The 17,845-nt window shown below is 49.0% G+C and overlaps 1 protein-coding gene across 11 annotated transcripts in view; it reads left to right on the top strand.

Annotated features, from left to right (window-relative positions):
• The window catches only part of LOC138825464 (serine/arginine repetitive matrix protein 2-like), a 30,147-nt gene that overhangs the window by 9,468 nt on the left and 2,834 nt on the right, over positions 1–17,845 (top strand). For 7 of the 11 annotated variants that reach the window (XR_011371406.1, XR_011371405.1, XR_011371407.1 and 4 more), the window contains exons 1-11: positions 187–376; positions 3,709–3,980; positions 4,767–4,874; positions 5,059–5,223; positions 5,372–5,449; positions 6,346–6,408; positions 6,520–6,552; positions 6,711–6,761; positions 6,907–6,999; positions 7,611–7,806; positions 11,000–17,640. Coding sequence is in view for 8 of the 11 variants with exons in the window: in XM_070020071.1 (XP_069876172.1) it covers positions 3,739–3,980; positions 4,767–4,874; positions 5,059–5,223; positions 5,372–5,449; positions 6,346–6,408; positions 6,520–6,552; positions 6,711–6,761; positions 6,907–6,999; positions 7,611–7,806; positions 11,000–17,640 (7,670 nt within the window). In the remaining 3 variants the exon portion in view is untranslated. Of the gene's footprint in view, positions 1–186; positions 377–3,708; positions 3,981–4,766; positions 4,875–5,058; positions 5,224–5,371; positions 5,450–6,345; positions 6,409–6,519; positions 6,553–6,710; positions 6,762–6,906; positions 7,000–7,610; positions 7,807–10,999; positions 17,641–17,845 lie in introns of those variants that run through there. The other 4 variants (XM_070020067.1, XM_070020065.1, XM_070020068.1 and 1 more) reach the window with 3 other exon arrangements.

Genomic DNA, 17,845 nt, shown 5'->3' with positions numbered 1-17,845 from the left:
ACTTGAAGTTTTTGGGCAACGGATTCGAGCATCCCATACGCCTTAAAAAAACTATACTTCCTGGTGAGGCTTCGGCGCCTGCGCACCACGTCACGGAGCCTACTACGGCTCCCGGCAGGCTCCGCGGCGCTCGCAGTTGCGTGCTGACGCATTTTAGTCGTGCTGACGTGCAAGCGTGGCCCAGGCGGGGTGCGAGTGGCGCAGTCGGAGCCCGCTGCGGCCCCAGAGGTAGCGAGGAGGCGTCCGCGTCGACTGAGGCGGGCGGACTGACGAGGCGAGGCGGCGGCTCCAGGCCCCGAAGGAGTCTGGAGCCCGAGCAGCAGTTGCAGCGGGACCTCTCCCCCTCGGAGGCGGCGGGTGGAGGCGGCGGCGGCGGGTGAGAACGAGAAGGAGCGCGCGAGCCCGGTGGGGGAGGGGTGGTGGCCGCGGCCGGCGGCCAGGGCGCGCGGGGAACGGCCGGGCCGTCGCGCTCACGCGGGCCCGCGCGCCCTCGGCCCGCGCGGAAGCCCTCGCGGGCCTCCCCGCCTCCCCTCCCCCTCCCTCCCTGCGGTTCCTGTCGCGCGCGGCCTTCGGCTCGCGCCCCTCCCCCATGGCAACGGCGCGCGCCGCCGCCGCCTGCGTTCAGGTTCGCGCGCTCCCCTCTGGAGGAGAGCTCGCGAGACTCGGCTTCTCGCCCCCCTCCCACGTGCGGTCGAGGCCGCGCTCGCTCGCTCGCTCGCTCGCGCCGCTGCTGCCCTGGTTGGTCTTTTAAGCGGAGGGGAGGGGGCGGCGGCGGCGGCGGCGCACGGCCTGCGGCCTGCTCGCGGATGCGTTCTCCTGCCCGCCCGGTCCCTTTTCCCTCGTGACTGCGGCGTTAGGCCTCCCCGCCCCTTTGGAGGGCCTGTGGACCGACCGGAGCCTCCCAGACGGCGGGGCGCCGTGCAGCCCCCTCCCCCATCGCTCAAGGCCGAATATAGGTCTTCGCGGTCCAGCCAAGGCCTTGAACTAGGTGGCCCGGTTTCACGGAGTTTTCTCTCGGTAGTATCAACCCTGAAGTTGACTTGGGGGGAATGGGGCCGCCGAATCTTAAAAATAACGTATTCGAAGACGTACGGCAGGCCGTGCTCCCTTTTTATTCTTTATTCTGGTCAGTCTTTAAAGGCCTTCAATAAGCTTTTTGTTGGGAAGAACAATTTCAAAGACGTTCTAGCTTCTTATTTCTTGAAACTTCATTTCTGTTTACTGTTGTCCCCCATATTTCCAGTCCATTCAGCTAATAGTGCTGAGCTAGCTCCTACCTACGACCATCTCCTGGACACCTCTGCCTGCTCCCCTCTTAGTGCCGGTTCTGAAACAGTTTAATAATTTCAAAATATCCTACTAATTTTATTAGTTGGCATTCTTGTAATTTTATAACAAGAAATTCCTTGCATCTTTTCTTTCTCTTGGGTGACTTTTGCCTAGCCAGTTTGGAAACTTCGGGTTTTAGAGTTGTCTTTTGGTAGTTTGTTTTTTGTCTTAAGTACTGCCTGGATGCTCTTTTTTAAATTTTTTTCTTTCCTTTTGGTGCATCCCCTAAAAGTTCTAGAAACATTGTGACTTAATTTTCTTGGCTTAACACCTACTGGTTTCCTCTTTTTTTTTTAAATGGAGGATTTTGGTGTGAGGTGTGGAATTGTGGGTGAATGGTTTGAAGAATTAATTGCAAGCCAGAAGTTTTGTGTTTTTTGTTTTTATTTTTGTAAGGGAAGTTAAGAAATTAGGTACGAAATAGGATTGCAAATAAAAGACCTTGTTTTGAGTGGGGAAGGATTGTTTTTAGAAAATTAGAAGTGATGCCAGGCACTGGTAAACTTATGCCTGTAATTCTGCCTACTCAGGAGTCTGAGATCTGAGGATTGAGGTTTGAGTCTAGCCTGTGAAGGAAATTGTGTAAGGCTTATATTTCCAATTAAGTACCAAAAAGGCAGAGTGGAGCTGTGGCTAAAGTGGTGTAGAGCAAAACAATTCAGAGAAAGTGCCTTGGCTGAGTTGAAGTCCAGGACAGATACAAGAAAAGGAAAAATAAGAGAATTGAAAAGTGGAGAAACTAATTTCTTGAGATGTTGAGGCTTTATTTGTGAATTTTCCTTCTTAGATTTAGTCTCATCGTTCCTTTACACTCATAACAGTTATTCCTTGTTCTTTCCCAGGTCTTCTGTGGTTCTGTTAGGTTTACTGTGGGTCTTTTTTTCCCCTTTTTTTTTGCTAGTCATGGGGCTTGAACTCAGGGCCTGTGATCTGTTTGAGCCTCTCTGTGCTCAAGGCTAGCACTCTACCACTTGAGCCACAGTGCCACTTCTGCCCTTTTCTGTTTATGTGGTACTGAGACATCAAACTCAGGGCTTCGTGTATGCTAGGCAAGCATTCTAGCACTAAGCCACATCGTTCCCTGCCCTGCTGTGGGTCTTTCTTAAAGACTCATCCTTAAGACTTTCAGAGCCATCTGGAACAGTCCTTTCATTTAATATTCTTATATTTTCTCATTTCCCCCTTTGCATTTTAGTAACTTTTCCTGGGCATTTATATGGCACTTTATTCTGGAGCTTTATAAATGCAATTTCCTTTTGTCAAATTCTATCTCTTTCATTTATCTTGATTGATCTCTGCCTGATCCTTGGGCATTTTCATGAGGCAATGTTTTCTTACATGCTTATGTTGTACGAAACTATTTCTGAGAATGTTAGAGAAAGACATGTAGCATAGGTAGCAGGAGAAGGAATAGAGTATGAGAAACCTATGAATTTAGTCAGGATTACAATCTTGGTTTGGGGGCTCCTTGAAAATCTTGCTGGGGTGGGGCTAGTTGAGAGTGTAGAACCTGGCAGGAGGCATAAGGTTAACATTAGAGGACAGATAGGATTGGATGAGGAAAAGTGGTATAGCTGGGGGTTGGTACAGAAAGTTGATGCATGTGAGATTGTGAACTTTCTAAGTAAATTTAGGGGTATAGTAAAAAAAAAAAAAAAGGTATATAGGGAATGTATAGGAACAGTTGGATTGGAGAGGCTGGTTTGATTTGTTTAAAGAGCTTTAAGTTGAAAGCAGGTAATACTTAAGAACTAGCCAGACTTGGAGGAGCTACAAGTCATGGTAGATCCCACTGGAGAGGAAACTAAAGGCTAGTTGATAGCTGTAAATGTTTGGAATCAAAGAAATAGATCCTTCCCTGGGAGATAAAGTATAAGGTAACACCATGATTCATGTGTGGTTTTGATGTTCCTATTGGCCTATGGTTAGAGTGTAAGGCTGCATAGTATATTCAGTTTGTTAATCAGTGTACTTATTCACTGAGACTAGTCTCACTTTGTGTCTGTATAAGGATAGCCTGAAAGCTTTAGGTAAATTTTTGGAAGAGTCTTTGGACATGGATTGCAGGCCTTTAGGTGACAGATCTATGTCTGGTGTTTGTTGTGTTGTTTGGATGACTGTCTTGATTAGTAGAAGTTAGATGTGAAGAGTGGTGAAGATACCACTTGTGTGCATTAAGATCAAAGATTTCAGAGAAACTAGGAAAAAGGAAGCAGTATGGGAAGGATGAAGAATTTTGTTAGGAGACATGAGAATGGCCCATGCTAGCAGATTAAATACAAGTGCTGAACTAGGAATAAGGAGAGCCAGGGATACGGGAGGTGGTAAGTGGTAGTGTGGGGCCAGGGGCCTGACCCGTGTCTCCCCGCTCCCCCTCAGGAGCGGTGGTGCCCCCCCGGGCACAGGGCCATGTACAACGGGATCGGGCTGCCGACGCCCCGGGGCAGCGGCACCAACGGCTACGTCCAGCGCAACCTGTCCCTGGTGCGGGGCCGCCGGGGTGAGCGGCCAGACTACAAGGGAGAGGAGGAACTGCGGCGCCTGGAGGCTGCCCTGGTGAAGCGGCCTAATCCTGACATCCTGGACCACGAGCGCAAGCGGCGCGTGGAGCTGCGATGCCTGGAGCTGGAGGAGATGATGGAAGAGCAGGGGTGAGGGAAGGGGCAGGGCAGAACAAAGCATCTAGTGGGTACAGAGTGGGTATTAGGAGGGATATATGGAGCTTAGGGTTGGCTGGAAGAGTGGATTTGTGAGGAGAGGTAAATGAGTTAGTGAAGAATTAAGGGAGGTGAGGAAACTGTCTAGAGCATGAATAGTAGCTTGAGGGGTTCTGAATTAACTAGATGGATATGGGAAAGGGGAGATTATAGAGGAACAAAAATGTGCTGTAAAGGACAGAGAAGAGAACAGCATTCTGGCTGGCGAAGACGTAGGTAATCTGATAGGTATTGTCATTGGTAGGAAATGGATTAAGGTTGAGGCCTTGAAGGATAGCAAAGACAAAAGAAAAGGAAGAATACTTGAAGAGGCTATCTTGGGCTAGGTAGGAAAGTGAAGTTTTGGAAAAGGCACACATTCAGGCAACCTTTTAGAGCAGTGGTTTTCAAACTTGAGCAATGGTACCCCTTTTGTACACTATACCTTCCTTTGAAATCCTAGGAAATAAAGGATCTTTTCTTGTTCACATTGGGAAGGAGCACTGAGAACTTTACCAACTAACTTTCTTCTCTAGGCCCCTAAATTGTAGTATGTTTAAAATCCACTGTTCTAGAGGCTATAGTAAATACAAAAGGAAGGTATGGGGGGAAATCAGCAGGATTTAAGAAAACTTTGGATGATAGTGAAAAGTTGTATGTGTGCATGGAGATGTAAGGGACTCTGATGGAAATTAAGGAAACGTAAGTCTGACACTTACATTGAAGGGATTTGTTCTTTAGGTACGAGGAACAGCAAATTCAGGAGAAAGTGGCTACCTTTCGACTCATGTTGTTGGAGAAGGATGTGAACCCTGGGGGCAAGGAGGAGACCCCTGGGCAGAGGCCAGCGTGAGTTGAGCTCTCCCTTGGTTCCCCCACACTGTATACTACTACTGCTGCTGCTGCTGCTGCTGTTGTCCTTTATCCTTCCTTGCTTTTGTTTTGATGGCTGGTTCTTGCTTCTAATTACTTCGAGTAGACATCTGCTCTGTTCCCATATTTTTGACAAATATTTGCCTTTTTTTTCTTCTAGGGTAACTGAGACCCATCAGTTAGCAGAATTGAATGAGAAGAAGAATGAGCGACTCCGTGCTGCCTTTGGCATCAGTGATTCCTATGTGGATGGCAGTTCTTTTGATCCTCAGCGTCGTGCTCGAGAGGCTAAACAACCAGCTCCTGAGCCTCCAAAGCCTTACAGGTACTGATGATCAGGCTTCTTTTTCTGGTTTTAAGCATCCTGCTGTTACTTTAACTATTTCTCCAAACATCAGATGTTGTTCTTTTGAGCCTGAAAGGTCTTAAGGGTATGAGCTCTAGCACCCACATCTTCTGTTATTTTTTCCTAGCCTTGTACGGGAGACCAGTAGTTCTCGTTCACCAACTCCAAAGCAAAAGAAGAAGAAAAAGAAGAAAGATAGAGGACGGTGAGTCATTTAGAAAGTCAGTCTAGTATTTAGAGGATTAATCATGTGGTAAAATCATGTATTTTCTCTGTTGAGCATTCTATTAGGGAGCAGGAGACAACTGCCAGAAAAGCCAGGGAGAAAGGGAATCACTATTTCAGTTTTTAACTGGGAGAAATTTCTGTGTTTATTGGGACAGGTTGAGTTTAACCTGCCATTGAAGGATAGCCATCGGCATTTTGGATTTCTGGAATTTTCTTCATTTTAGGATTTGTTGATTTAACTATACTTGGTTTTTTTTTGGGGGGGGGGGTCCAGTCGTGGGGCCTGAACTCTGGGCCTGGGTGCTGTCCCTCAGCAATTCAGCTCAAGGCTAGCACTCTACCACTTGAGCCACAGCACCACTTCCGGCTTATTTTCTTTTTGCTTATGTGGTGCTAAGGAATCGAACCCAGGGCCTCATGCATGCAAGGCAAGCTCTCTACCACTGAGCCACCTTCTCAGCCCCGATTTAACTATACTTGGAAGTGAAGAATACATCCTGGGCTAATTCTGGGCCACTGATGCTGATGGGAGTCATGGGTGCTTTAGAAACTATTTTTACGAGTCAGGTGCCCAGGGTTCATTACTTTGGAGGCTGAGATGTGAGGATTGTGATTTGAAGCCAACCCTGGCAGGAAAGTTTGTGAGACAGTTACCTGCAATTAAGCACCAAAATGCTGGAAAGTGGATCTGAGGCTCAAATGTTACACGAGTTAACCTTAAGCAAAAAAGCTTAGAGACGGTTCCCAAGCCCCGAGTTTTAAGTCCTAGGACCAGCAAAAACTAAAAACCAAACATTTCTAGGGATGGATTGTAGGTGGGAGAGCTAGACAGAGCAAAATAGAGAATGACCTTGCTTCTGAATCTGTCTTTAGTAGGTCAGAGAGCAGCTCTCCTCGTCGTGAGAGAAAGAAGAGCTCTAAGAAGAAGAAGCACAGGTATGGTATGAAGTAGAAGTACTTAGAGTGATTGGAAGAGGCTTATTGATACTGAGTTCAGGCATAGGTGTGAGTTAGGAGTTTTAATTTACAATTTATATTTCCCTATAGGTCAGAATCTGAGTCGAAGAAACGGAAGCACAGGTAAGAGTTCTTTGGCTCACAGGGCAGTGGTGTTCTTTTTCTTGGAATAAAGCTCACTCTTTTAGCTTTTCTGTTAACATTGTAGTCCTTTCCATTTCACATTGGATTTTATTGCAGTTTAAAAGTTTGCTTTGTAACACCTTTACCTTATTTCCTAGGTCTCCCACTCCAAAGAGCAAACGTAAATCTAAGGACAAGAAGCGGAAGCGGTGAGTAAATTTGAGAGGAATTTGCTTAGTAAGTAGATGAAGGCCCCCTTAGTGGGAGGGGAAAGTAGAGTCAAGGGTTAGGGGATGTGTGAGAAGAATCTAATACAAGTGAATTAACCTGATGAGCTATGTGGTGGTCTTTCAGGTCTCGAAGTACAACACCAGCTCCTAAAAGCCGTCGGGCCCACCGTTCAACCTCTGCTGATTCTGCGTCGTCCTCTGATACTTCTCGAAGTCGGTAAGGGGTAGTCCAAAAGGAAGGGGAGGGAGAGGGAATGGTGGGTTAATTAATTTAATATTTATTGAGCGCCCACGGTGTGCTAGGCGCTGCACAGACCATTCGGAAGACACGGTCCCTGCCCTCTAGGAGCTGACAGGCTAAAGCAACAGGATGGACAGACATATACATTTCCCCTTGTCTTTTTATTTTTTTTATTTTTTGTTTCATTATGATGTATATGGACTGCCAGAATAGGGGGAGGGGTGGTTTGTTCGTGGTGTCTGGGGGAGGAAGGAATCCTTACCCTGGCTTCCTTAATCGGGGAAGGCTTCCTGAAGGAGGTGGGTTCAGAGGTGAGTTGTGAATGAAGTGGGTAGGGATTGGGACTGGGTGGAGGGTTTGGGGATGTTTGGGGGAGGTGGATAAAAGGTTAAGGGGGAGATTGTGTTGGGATGAGATGGAACAAAGTGGACAGCTTGCATTTTGATGAATGATTTGAATCATGTGGCTAGATCATTTCTGGAAAAGGGTTGTACAGTTAGAAAAGCTGGGGAGCTAGGGGGGAGGGGACTTCTGTTGTCCCTTGAGCTGACTTCCTTGCATTCCCCCATCCTTCATTTAACTCACAGGTCTCGAAGTGCTGCAGCTAAAACCCATACATCTGCTTTGTCTGGGCAAAGTCCTTCCCCTGCTTCAGGGTGTAGAGGGGAGGGAGATGCACCTTCTAGTGAACCAGGTACCACCAACATACAACAGCGGCCTAGCAGCCCAGAGCCCTCTACAAAGCAGCCTGCCAGTCCTTATGAAGACAAAGATAAGAAGGAGGTATGTTTTGAATTAATATTCATTGCATTGCCTGGTTATTGGTTTTAGGATGAGTATGAAGGTGAGAACAGATAACATTAGAAAAAATTGTTTTTTTTATGTTCCTTTCAATTACCAAGTTCTTGTACACATCTGCAAATATTTTGGAATCACAACTCACTAAATTTGAAGCCTGGATATTACAAGTTTTATGTTACTATGTGGTTCATATTTATACATACATATACATGTATGTGTACAAAGACAAGAGTGGGAAAAAGTTTAAATTTTTTTGAGGTAGTAGAAATTGAATCTAGGATACTAGACACAGTTGGTAGGCAAGTGCTAGACCATTTGAGCTAGGAGAAAAGGTTTTGTTAGCCAGTTTACCTTTCCTTTATGGTGTTTGTTTTCATTTAATTATATGGGTCATGATTTTACTGTATGCTTTTAATCTACTGCATTACTACTAGCAGTCTGGAAACACTAAAGAATGGTCTTTTCAATTTTGTCTGTTGTTTTATACCCTGTGTTCTGAGTCCTGATCATTTCAGCCTTTAATTACTTCACTACTTTTGTCTTTTTATCCAGAGATAAGTTTCCGAATTATTAGTTGAGCCACCTCAGAGGATTTGAGTTCTGTTGCTTTTGTGTTACATTAGTGTTTTTGTTTTGTTGTTGGTTTGTTTTTTGCCTTTTGAGCTGCTTCTCAAGCTTGAACTCAGCTTGGCTTTTTTGCTCAAGACCGCTACCATTTGAAAGCCACAATTCTACTTCTGGCTCTCTCTCTCTCTCTCTCTCTCTCTCTCTCTGTGTGTGTGTGTGTGTGTGTGTGTGTGTGTGTGTGTGTGTGTGTGTGTGTGTGTGTGTGTGTGTGTGTGTGTGTGTGTCTGGCTGTGTGTGTGTGTCTGGCTGTGTGTGTGTGTCTGGCTGTGTGTGTGTGTCTGGCTGTGTGTGTGTGTCTGGCTGTGTGTGTGTGTCTGGCTGTGTGTGTGTGTCTGGCTGTGTGTGTGTGTCGGTTGTAGGGCTTGAACTCTGGGCCTGGATAGTATGGTCCCTGAGCTGTTCAGCTCCAGGCTCTATCCCTTTGAGCTACGTGTGTGTGTGTGTGTGTGTGTGTGTGTGTGTGTGTGTGTGTGTGTGTGTGTGTGTGTGTGTGTGTGTGTGTGTGTGTGTGTGTGTGTCTGGCTGTGTGTGTGTGTCTGGCTGTGTGTGTGTGTCTGGCTGTGTGTGTGTGTCTGGCTGTGTGTGTGTGTCTGGCTGTGTGTGTGTGTCTGGCTGTGTGTGTGTGTCTGGCTGTGTGTGTGTGTCGGTTGTAGGGCTTGAACTCTGGGCCTGGATAGTATGGTCCCTGAGCTGTTCAGCTCCAGGCTCTATCCCTTTGAGCTACAGCTCTGCTTCTGGTTTTCTGGTGGTTAATTGGAGATAAGAGTCTCACAGACTTTCCTGCTCCAGCTGGCTTTGAACCACAATTCTCAGATCTCAGCCTCCTGAGTAGCTAGGATTACAGGCGTGAGCCACTGGTGCCCAACTGCTTTTTTTGCTTCACATTCTTTAAGTTGACTTTTGCTCATAGCTGGTGTTCTACTGCTTGAGCTATTTATCCTCCACCAGCTTTTTGCTGGTTAATTGGAGATAGACTCTTAGAGACTTTATAGCCCAAATGAGCTTTTGAACCCTGATCCTAAGATCTCATTTTGAGTAGCTAGGTTTATAGGAATGAGTCCTACCTGTATCTAACTCATATGTTCTATTTGTCACACAAATCATATTGTCAGGGGACTGGGAAGATGGCTCTGGTAGAGCGCTTGCCTTGCATGCCTGAGGCCCTCGGTTCGATTCCTCAGCACCACATAAGCAAAAAGAAAAAAAAACAGAAGTAGTGCTGTGGCTCAAGTGGTAGAGCGCTAGCCTTGAGCTGAAGAGCTGAGGGACAGCGCCCAGGCCCAGAGTTCAGGCCCCACGACTAGACCCAAAAAAATAAAAAACAAAAAAAATCATATTGTCAGTACTTTGCCTTTACTTGGGCAATTTGTTTTCTTTTGCCTGTATTAGAGCTTGAACTCAGTGTTTCATACTTACTTGGTTTTCTTGCTCATGGCTGGTGTTCTACCACTTGAGCCTCATCTCCAGCCCAGCTCTCTTGCTGATTAATTGGAGATGGAGCCTCTTAGATTTTTGCATACAAGATGCTTTTGAACTGCAATCCTCCAGATCTCAGCCTATCTCAGCTAGGATTGATTACAGGCTTAGCCACCAGTACCAGGCTATTTATTTTAACTGAATATAGTCATTTATCAAAGCTGAGGATATCCTACTTTAAGAAATGTCTTTCAACTCACAAAACATATTTTTTAGTAATATTTTTTGGTAAGTAAGCCAGTCAGTGAACAAAGTCATCAGGTACCAAGTCCTAGTCTTGGAACAAAAAATAAATACATTTTTTTTTCCTCTGTTCTCAGAATTTTTTTTTTTTTTTTTTTTTTTTGTCAGTCATGGGGCTTCAACTCTGGGCTTGAGCGTTGTCCCTTAGCTCCTCAGCTCAAGGCTAATGACGTTCCACCACACGAGTCACAGTGCCACTTCTGGTTTTCTGGTGATTAACTAGAATAAGAGTCTCATGGACTTTCCTGCCCAGGCTGGCTTTGAACCGTGATTCTCAGATCTCAGCCTCTTTTGTAGTTAGGATTACAGGCAAAAGGCACTGGCGCCTGGCTCAGAACATTTTTATAATACTACTTGCTAGTAACTTGTGTTGAGTTGCATTTAGTCTTTTTTTTTTTTTTTTTGGTTGGTCATGGGGCCTGAACTCTGGGCTTGGGCGCTGTCCCTCAGTTCTTCAGCTCAAGTGTCCTACCACTTGAGCCACAGTGCCACTTCTGGCTTTTTCTGCTTATGTGGTGTTGAGGAATCGAACCCAGGGCTTCATGCATGCAAGGCAAGCACTCTACCTCTGAGCCACCTTCCCAGTCTGATATTGTCTTTATTAGTCACAGCTTTTGAGGTCACAGACTGTTCATACATGTTTTTCCCAATGTGTTTTATGTCATATGATGTCCTGTTACTGAGTAGAAGTGATTGCTGGTGGTGAGGAAAAGGACAAATGGGGTTGGAAGAAGAAAAGTTTTATTGGAAAGAATGTTGGGTTCTTTGGGAGATAATGAAGCTTTGATGCTTATTGTATCTCTATCCCTACTTTTTCTTCTACTCTTAGAAATCTGCAGTTCGACCTAGCCCCTCTCCGGAAAGGAGCAGCATGGGTCCAGAACCGCTTGCTCCCCCTCTGCTCCTTGCTGAGCAACATGGTGGCTCCCCACAACCCTTTGCAACAGCCCCATTATGTCAGGATCCAGTGAATCCCCCTTCTGAAGCCTCCCCAGCCCGGGGCCGTACGCCAATTAAATCTCCTGAGAAACCTCCCCAATCATCTTCCTCAGAAAGCTGTCCACCATCCCCTCAGCCTACCAAAGTTTCTCGGCATGCCAGCTCTTCCCCTGAAAGTCCTAAGCCAACACCAGTTCCTTCAGCAGCCCGACGAGAGATGTCATCTTCTCCCACATCCAAGAATCGTTCACATGGCCGAGCAAAGAGGGATAAATCTCATTCCCATACCCCTTCCCGAAGAATGGGAAGGTCCCGTAGTCCAGCAACTACTAAGCGGGGGCGATCTCGGTCTCGAACTCCTAAGAGAGGCCACTCTCGGTCTAGGTCCCCTCAGTGGCGTAGGTCACGCTCTGCCCAGAGGTGGGGAAGATCTAGAAGTCCCCAGCGCCGTGGCCGATCCCGGTCACCTCAGCGTCCCGGCTGGTCCAGGAGCAGAAATACCCAGAGAAGAGGCAGGTCTAGGTCAGGAAGGAGAGGCAGGTCACATTCTAGATCCCCAGCCACGAGGGGCAGATCTCGTTCTAGAACGCCAGTCAGGCGAGGTAGGTCCCGCTCTAGAACACCTGCCAGGCGTAGATCCCGGTCCAGAACACCTCCCCGGCGTAGGTCTCGGTCAAGAACGCCAGCCCGGAGGGGAAGATCTCGGTCGAGAACACCTGCTAGGCGCAGATCTAGGACCCGATCACCAATACGACGAAGATCTCGTAGTCGATCACCAGCCAGGAGAAGTGGTAGGTCGCGTTCCAGAACCCCAGCCAGACGTGGCCGGTCGCGCTCCAGAACCCCGGCCAGACGTGGCCGGTCGCGCTCTAGAACTCCAGCTAGACGTGGCCGGTCACGGTCTAGAACACCAGCCCGGAGAGGAAGATCTCGGTCTAGAACACCAGCAAGACGAAGGTCCCGTAGTAGAAGTCTGGGTAGGCGTGGAAGATCACATTCTAGATCACCACAAAGAAGAGGCAGGTCTGGCTCATCATCAGAGCGGAAGAACAAATCCAGATCATCTCAAAGAAGAAGCAGGTCCCACTCAAGCCCGGAAATGAAAAAATCCCGTGTTTCCTCAAGGCGGAGCAGATCTCTCTCTTCATCACGATCCAAGCCAAAATCTCGCTTATCTCTGAGGCGAAGCCTTTCAAGGTCTTCTCCTTGTCCTAAACAGAAGTCTCAAACACCACCTAGGCGCAGTCGTTCTGGATCATCCCAACCTAAAGCTAGATCCAGAACACCACAGCGAAGTCACTCTGGTTCTTCACCACCTGAACAGAAGTCTGAAACACCATCCAGACAAGCACGTTCCAGTTTATCTCCGCACCCTAAAATGATGTCTGGAACGCCACCAAGGCAGGAGTCTGTAACCAGTTCCCAGGCAAACGAACAGTCTGCAGTGACACCCAGGCAGAGCCATTGTGAATCATCACCTGATCCTGAGATGAAATCTGGAACCCCTTCAAGATATAGCTGCTCTGAGTCCTCTCCTCAAGTGAAATCTAGGACACCTCCAGGACTTAGCCCATCTAGATTGTCATCTCCACAACCTAGAGTAAAGACAGTGTCACCAAGACACAGGAGCCATTCTGGCTCCTCTTCTCCAAGTCCTAGTAGGGTGACTTGTGGGACACCTCCACGGCAAAGCAGGTCAGTATCTCCCTGCTCCAAGGTGGAATCTAGATTGTTGCCAAGACAGAGCCATTCTAGATCCTCTTCACCAGATACCAAAGTAAAGCCTGGAACACCACCAAGACAAAGTCACTCAGGGTCTACATCGCCATACCCCAAAGTAAAGTCTCAAACTCCACCAGGACGAAGTCTCTCTGGATCAAAGTCACCATGTCCCCAAGGGAACTCTGAGGACTTGTCAGCACAGAGTGGCTCTGAATCTTTCTCTCTCTGTCCTGGAGTAACATCTTGTATACTGCCAGGAGAGAACTATTTTGGCACCTCATCTCTGCAACAGAAAGGAGAATGTCAGACTTCACCAGACCACAGGTCTGATACTTCAAGTCCAGAAGTGAGACCAGGTCACTTGGACACTCTATCTTTGCAGAGCAAATCTCAAACATCTCCTAAGAGTGGCCGGTCTAGGTCTTCATCTCCAGTCACTGACATAATGCTCAGATCTCCAGTGAGACAAGATAGAAATGACTTATCAACAGGTTCAAGGCTGAAATCAGGTATGTCTCCTGAGCAGAGATCTCAGTCTGACTCTTCCCTATATACTCCAGTGGACTCTAAATCTCTTTTGGGACAGAGCAGATTGGAACCTTTGCCTGAAACGAAGGAGAAGATAGGCTTATCCCTTCAGGAGACTGTTACTGGGCATTCTCCTAGACCTAGAGACAGATTAAGTCCTGTGCAGGATAGGCCAGAGTCCTCACCAGTCCTGAAAGACACGCCTAGACCGCAGTCAAGAGAAAGTATTGCGGGATCTCCAGATACAAGAGACCAAAATACTACATTACCTAAGTTAAGTCAAGACGAGGAATTAATGGAGGTGGTAGAGAAATCTGAACAGCCTTCGAACCAAGTTCTGCCCCATATGTCTCCAGAACTTAAAGAAGTTGCCTGCATTAATTTTGAATCTCAGTCTCCTGAAATAGAACAAAGGTCTGTTGTGTCATTGGCTTTTGACCAAAGTGGGTCACAGGCTTTGGAAGCAGAAGTTCCTGCAGTGGCCTCGTGTTGGAGTGGACCCCACTTTTCTCCAGAACATAAGGAACTGTCTCACTCCCCTCCCGGGGAGAATAGCTTTGAGTCACCTTTAGAATTTAGGAATTCAGGCCCTGGTACAGAAATGAATACTGGATTTTCTCCCGAGGTTAAGGAAGATTTAAATGGACCTTTCTTGAGTCAGTTGGAGACAGACCCATCTTTAGACATGAAAGAACAGTCAACCAGGCCCTCTAGGCGCAGCAGTTCTGAGTTCTCCCCAGAAGGAGTGGAGAAGGCAGCGATGTCTTCAAACCAGAGTGTCTCTTCACCTGTACTCGGGGCTGTACCTAGAACGCCTTCTAGAGAAAGAAGTAGTTCTGTGTCTTCTCCTGAACTGAAAGATGGTTTGCCGAGAACTCCTTCAAGGAGAAGCAGGTCTGGGTCTTCTCCAGGACTTAGAGATGGGTCTGGGACTCCCTCTAGGCATAGTCTATCCGGGTCCTCTCCTGGGATGAAGGATGTACCTAGAACCCCATCCAGGGGGCAGAGCGAATGTGATTCTTCACCTGAACCAAAAGTGTTGCCTGAAACTCCTAGGGCAAGAAGTCATTCTCCATCATCCCCAGAGCTCAACAAGGGTCTCACCCCCCAGAGAGAGAGAAGTGGGTCTGAATCATCAGTTGAACAGAAGCCTGTGACTAGGACCCCCCGTGGGCATGGAAGTCCATCTGGATCTTCTCAGGAACTTGATGGGAAACCTGGCGCATCCCCTCAGGAGAGAACTGAGTCTGACTCTTCCCCTGATTCTAAAGCCAAGATGCGAAGTCCACTTAGACAGAGGAGTCGCTCTGGATCATCACCAGAGCTTGACAGCAAATCTCGACCCTCTCCTCGGCGTAGTAGATCTGGCTCATCCCCTGAAGCAAAAGACAAACCAAGATTGGTGCCCAGGGCCCAGAGTGGTTCTGATTCCTCTCCTGAGCCTAAAGTACCTGCCCCCAGGGCCCTGCCCAGACGCAGCCGATCAGGTTCATCAAGCAAAGGCAGAGGTCCTTCTCCTGAAGGAAGCAGTAGTTCTGATTCTTCTCCAGAACATGCACCCAAACCCAGAGCCGCTCGAAGAGGCTCCAGGTCTTCACCAGAGCCTAAGACCAAGTCTCGCACACCACCTCGACGGCGCAGCTCTCGATCATCTCCTGAGGTAACTAGGAAGGCCAGAGTGTCTCGAAGAAGCCGTTCTGCTTCATCATCACCAGAAACTCGATCCAGAACTCCTCCAAGACGCCGAAGAAGTCCCTCAGTGTCTTCCCCAGAGCCAGTTGAAAAGTCGAGGTCTTCACGTAGGCGACGCTCAGCTTCATCTCCACGCACTAAGACAGTTTCAAGGAGAGGCCGGTCTCCTTCACCAAAACCACGTGGGCTCCAGAGGTCCCGGTCTCGCTCACGCAGAGAGAAAACAAGAACAACACGACGTCGAGATAGGTCTGGATCCTCACAGTCAACCTCTCGGAGAAGACAGAGGAGTCGGTCTAGGTCTCGGGTAACTCGTAGGCGGAGGGGAGGCTCTGGTTACCATTCAAGGTCTCCTACTCGGCAGGAGAGTTCCCGAACCTCTTCTCGACGCCGAAGAGGCCGTTCCCGGACACCACCAACCAGCCGGAAGCGTTCAAGGTCACGCACATCACCAGCTCCGTGGAAACGCTCTCGGTCTCGAGCCTCACCAGCTACTCACCGGCGATCCAGGTCCAGAACACCCCTGATCAGCCGCCGCCGGTCCAGGTCTCGGACATCACCTGTGAGTCGAAGGCGGTCACGGTCTAGGACATCAGTGAATCGACGAAGATCTCGATCAAGAGCATCCCCAGTGAGTCGAAGGCGATCCAGATCCAGAACACCACCAGTAACGCGTCGCCGCTCAAGGTCCAGAACACCAGCACGTCGTCGCTCCCGTTCTAGAACTCCTCCAGTGACTCGGAGGCGGTCCAGATCTAGGACTCCCCCAGTAACTAGAAGACGATCTCGAAGCAGAACTTCACCCATTACTCGGAGAAGGTCAAGGTCCAGAACATCCCCAGTCACTCGGAGAAGATCTCGATCTCGTACATCTCCAATCACTCGCAGGAGGTCCCGCTCTCGAACCTCTCCTGTAACACGCCGCCGCTCTAGGTCTCGAACACCTCCAGCAATTCGGCGACGCTCAAGGTCTCGAACACCCCTGTTGCCACGCAAACGTTCCCGAAGTCGCACACCGCTTGCTATCCGCCGCCGTTCGAGATCTCGTACTCCACGAGCAACCCGGGGCAAACGCTCTTTAACAAGATCCCCTCCAGCAATCCGTAGACGATCTGCATCTGGCAGTAGTTCTGACCGTTCACGCTCTGCTACTCCTCCAGCAACAAGAAATCATTCTGGATCTCGGACACCTCCAGTAGCACTGAGTAGTTCCAGAATGAGTTGCTTCAGTCGTCCTAGCATGTCACCAACTCCTCTGGACCGGTGTAGATCGCCTGGAATGCTTGAACCACTGGGCAGTGCCAGAACACCCATGTCTGTCCTCCAGCAAGCCGGCGGCTCCATGATGGATGGTCCAGGTCCACGACTTCCTGATCATCCAAGAACATCAGTGCCAGAAAATCACGCTCAGTCTAGAATTGCACTTGCTCTGACGGCCATCAGTCTTGGCACTGCCCGGCCACCTCCGTCCATGTCTGCAGCCGGTCTAGCTGCAAGAATGTCTCAGGTTCCAGCTCCAGTGCCTCTCATGAGCCTCAGAACAGCCCCAGCCGCCAACCTCGCCAGTAGGATTCCTACAGCCTCTGCAGCAGCCATGAACCTTGCTGGTGCCCGAACACCTGCCATTCCAACTGCAGTCAACTTGGCTGATTCGAGAGCACCAACTGCTGCAGCTGCAGCCATGAACTTGGCCAGCCCCAGAACAGCAGTGGCACCTTCAGCTGTGAACCTTGCTGACCCTCGAACCCCCACGGCCACAGCTGTGAACCTAGCAGGTGCCAGAACCCCAGCTGCCCTGGCAGCTTTGAGTCTCACGGGTTCTGGCACACCTCCAGCTGGTGCGAGCTATCCCTCGAGCTCCCGAACACCCCAGGCTCCAGCCCCAGCAAACATGGTGGGTCCTCGGTCTGCCCATGCTACAGCTCCTGTGAATATTGCCAGCTCTAGGACCCCTACTGCCTTGGCCTCTACAAGTCTCACCAGTGCTAGGATGGCTCCAGCATTGTCTGGTGCTAACCTCACTAGTCCCAGGGTGCCCCTGTCTGGTTACGAGCGTGTCAGTGGCAGAACCTCACCCCCCTTGCTTGACCGAGCCAGGTCCAGAACACCACCAGCTGCCCCGAGTCAGTCTAGAATGACCTCTGAGCGGGCTCCTTCCCCGGCCTCGAGAATGGTCCAGACTCCTTCCCAGTCTCTTCTCCCTCCAGCACAGGATCGACCTAGGTCTCCTGTGCCATTGGCTATGACAGACCAATCTCGTTCTATTGCCCAGACCACTCCTGTAGCAGGGTCTCAGTCCCTGTCCTGTGGGGCAATGACAAAGACCGCATCCTCTGCTAGTGACCACAATGGCCTGCTCTCTGGCCCTGCTTCTGAGATGTCCCACCCCGAGGGTGGGGAGCCACTTCCCTCTACTGGGGCCCTGCAGCCCCCAAAGGAACGGCGGAGCAGCTCATCATCATCGTCATCGTCTTCTAGCTCCTCCTCTTCCTCCTCCTCTTCCTCCTCCTCCTCCTCTTCCTCTGGCTCCAGTTCTAGTGACTCGGAGGGCTCTAGCCTTCCTGCCCAACCTGAGGTGGCACTGAAAAGGTGAGGGAATTTTTAAAGATTCTTACCCATGGGGAAGGTATTGGGGATAGGTGCAGGAATGGGGAGGAAATAATGGTCGGTTCCTTGAGTCTTGGGGACTATGACACTCGAGCTGGGGTAGAAGAGTGTTGGGTGGGGCTGTTGGGGGTGGGAATGGAACAGGTAAAAGGCTCCAGAGGTTAATTCTCCAGAGGATAATGATAAG

The sequence above is a fragment of the Dipodomys merriami genome, unplaced genomic scaffold (assembly GCF_024711535.1).
Source record: "Dipodomys merriami isolate MVZ:Mamm:240054 unplaced genomic scaffold, mDipMer1.0.p SCAF_137, whole genome shotgun sequence".
Lineage (NCBI taxonomy): Eukaryota > Metazoa > Chordata > Mammalia > Rodentia > Heteromyidae > Dipodomys > Dipodomys merriami.
This window is presented reverse-complemented; position numbering and strand designations above follow the sequence as displayed.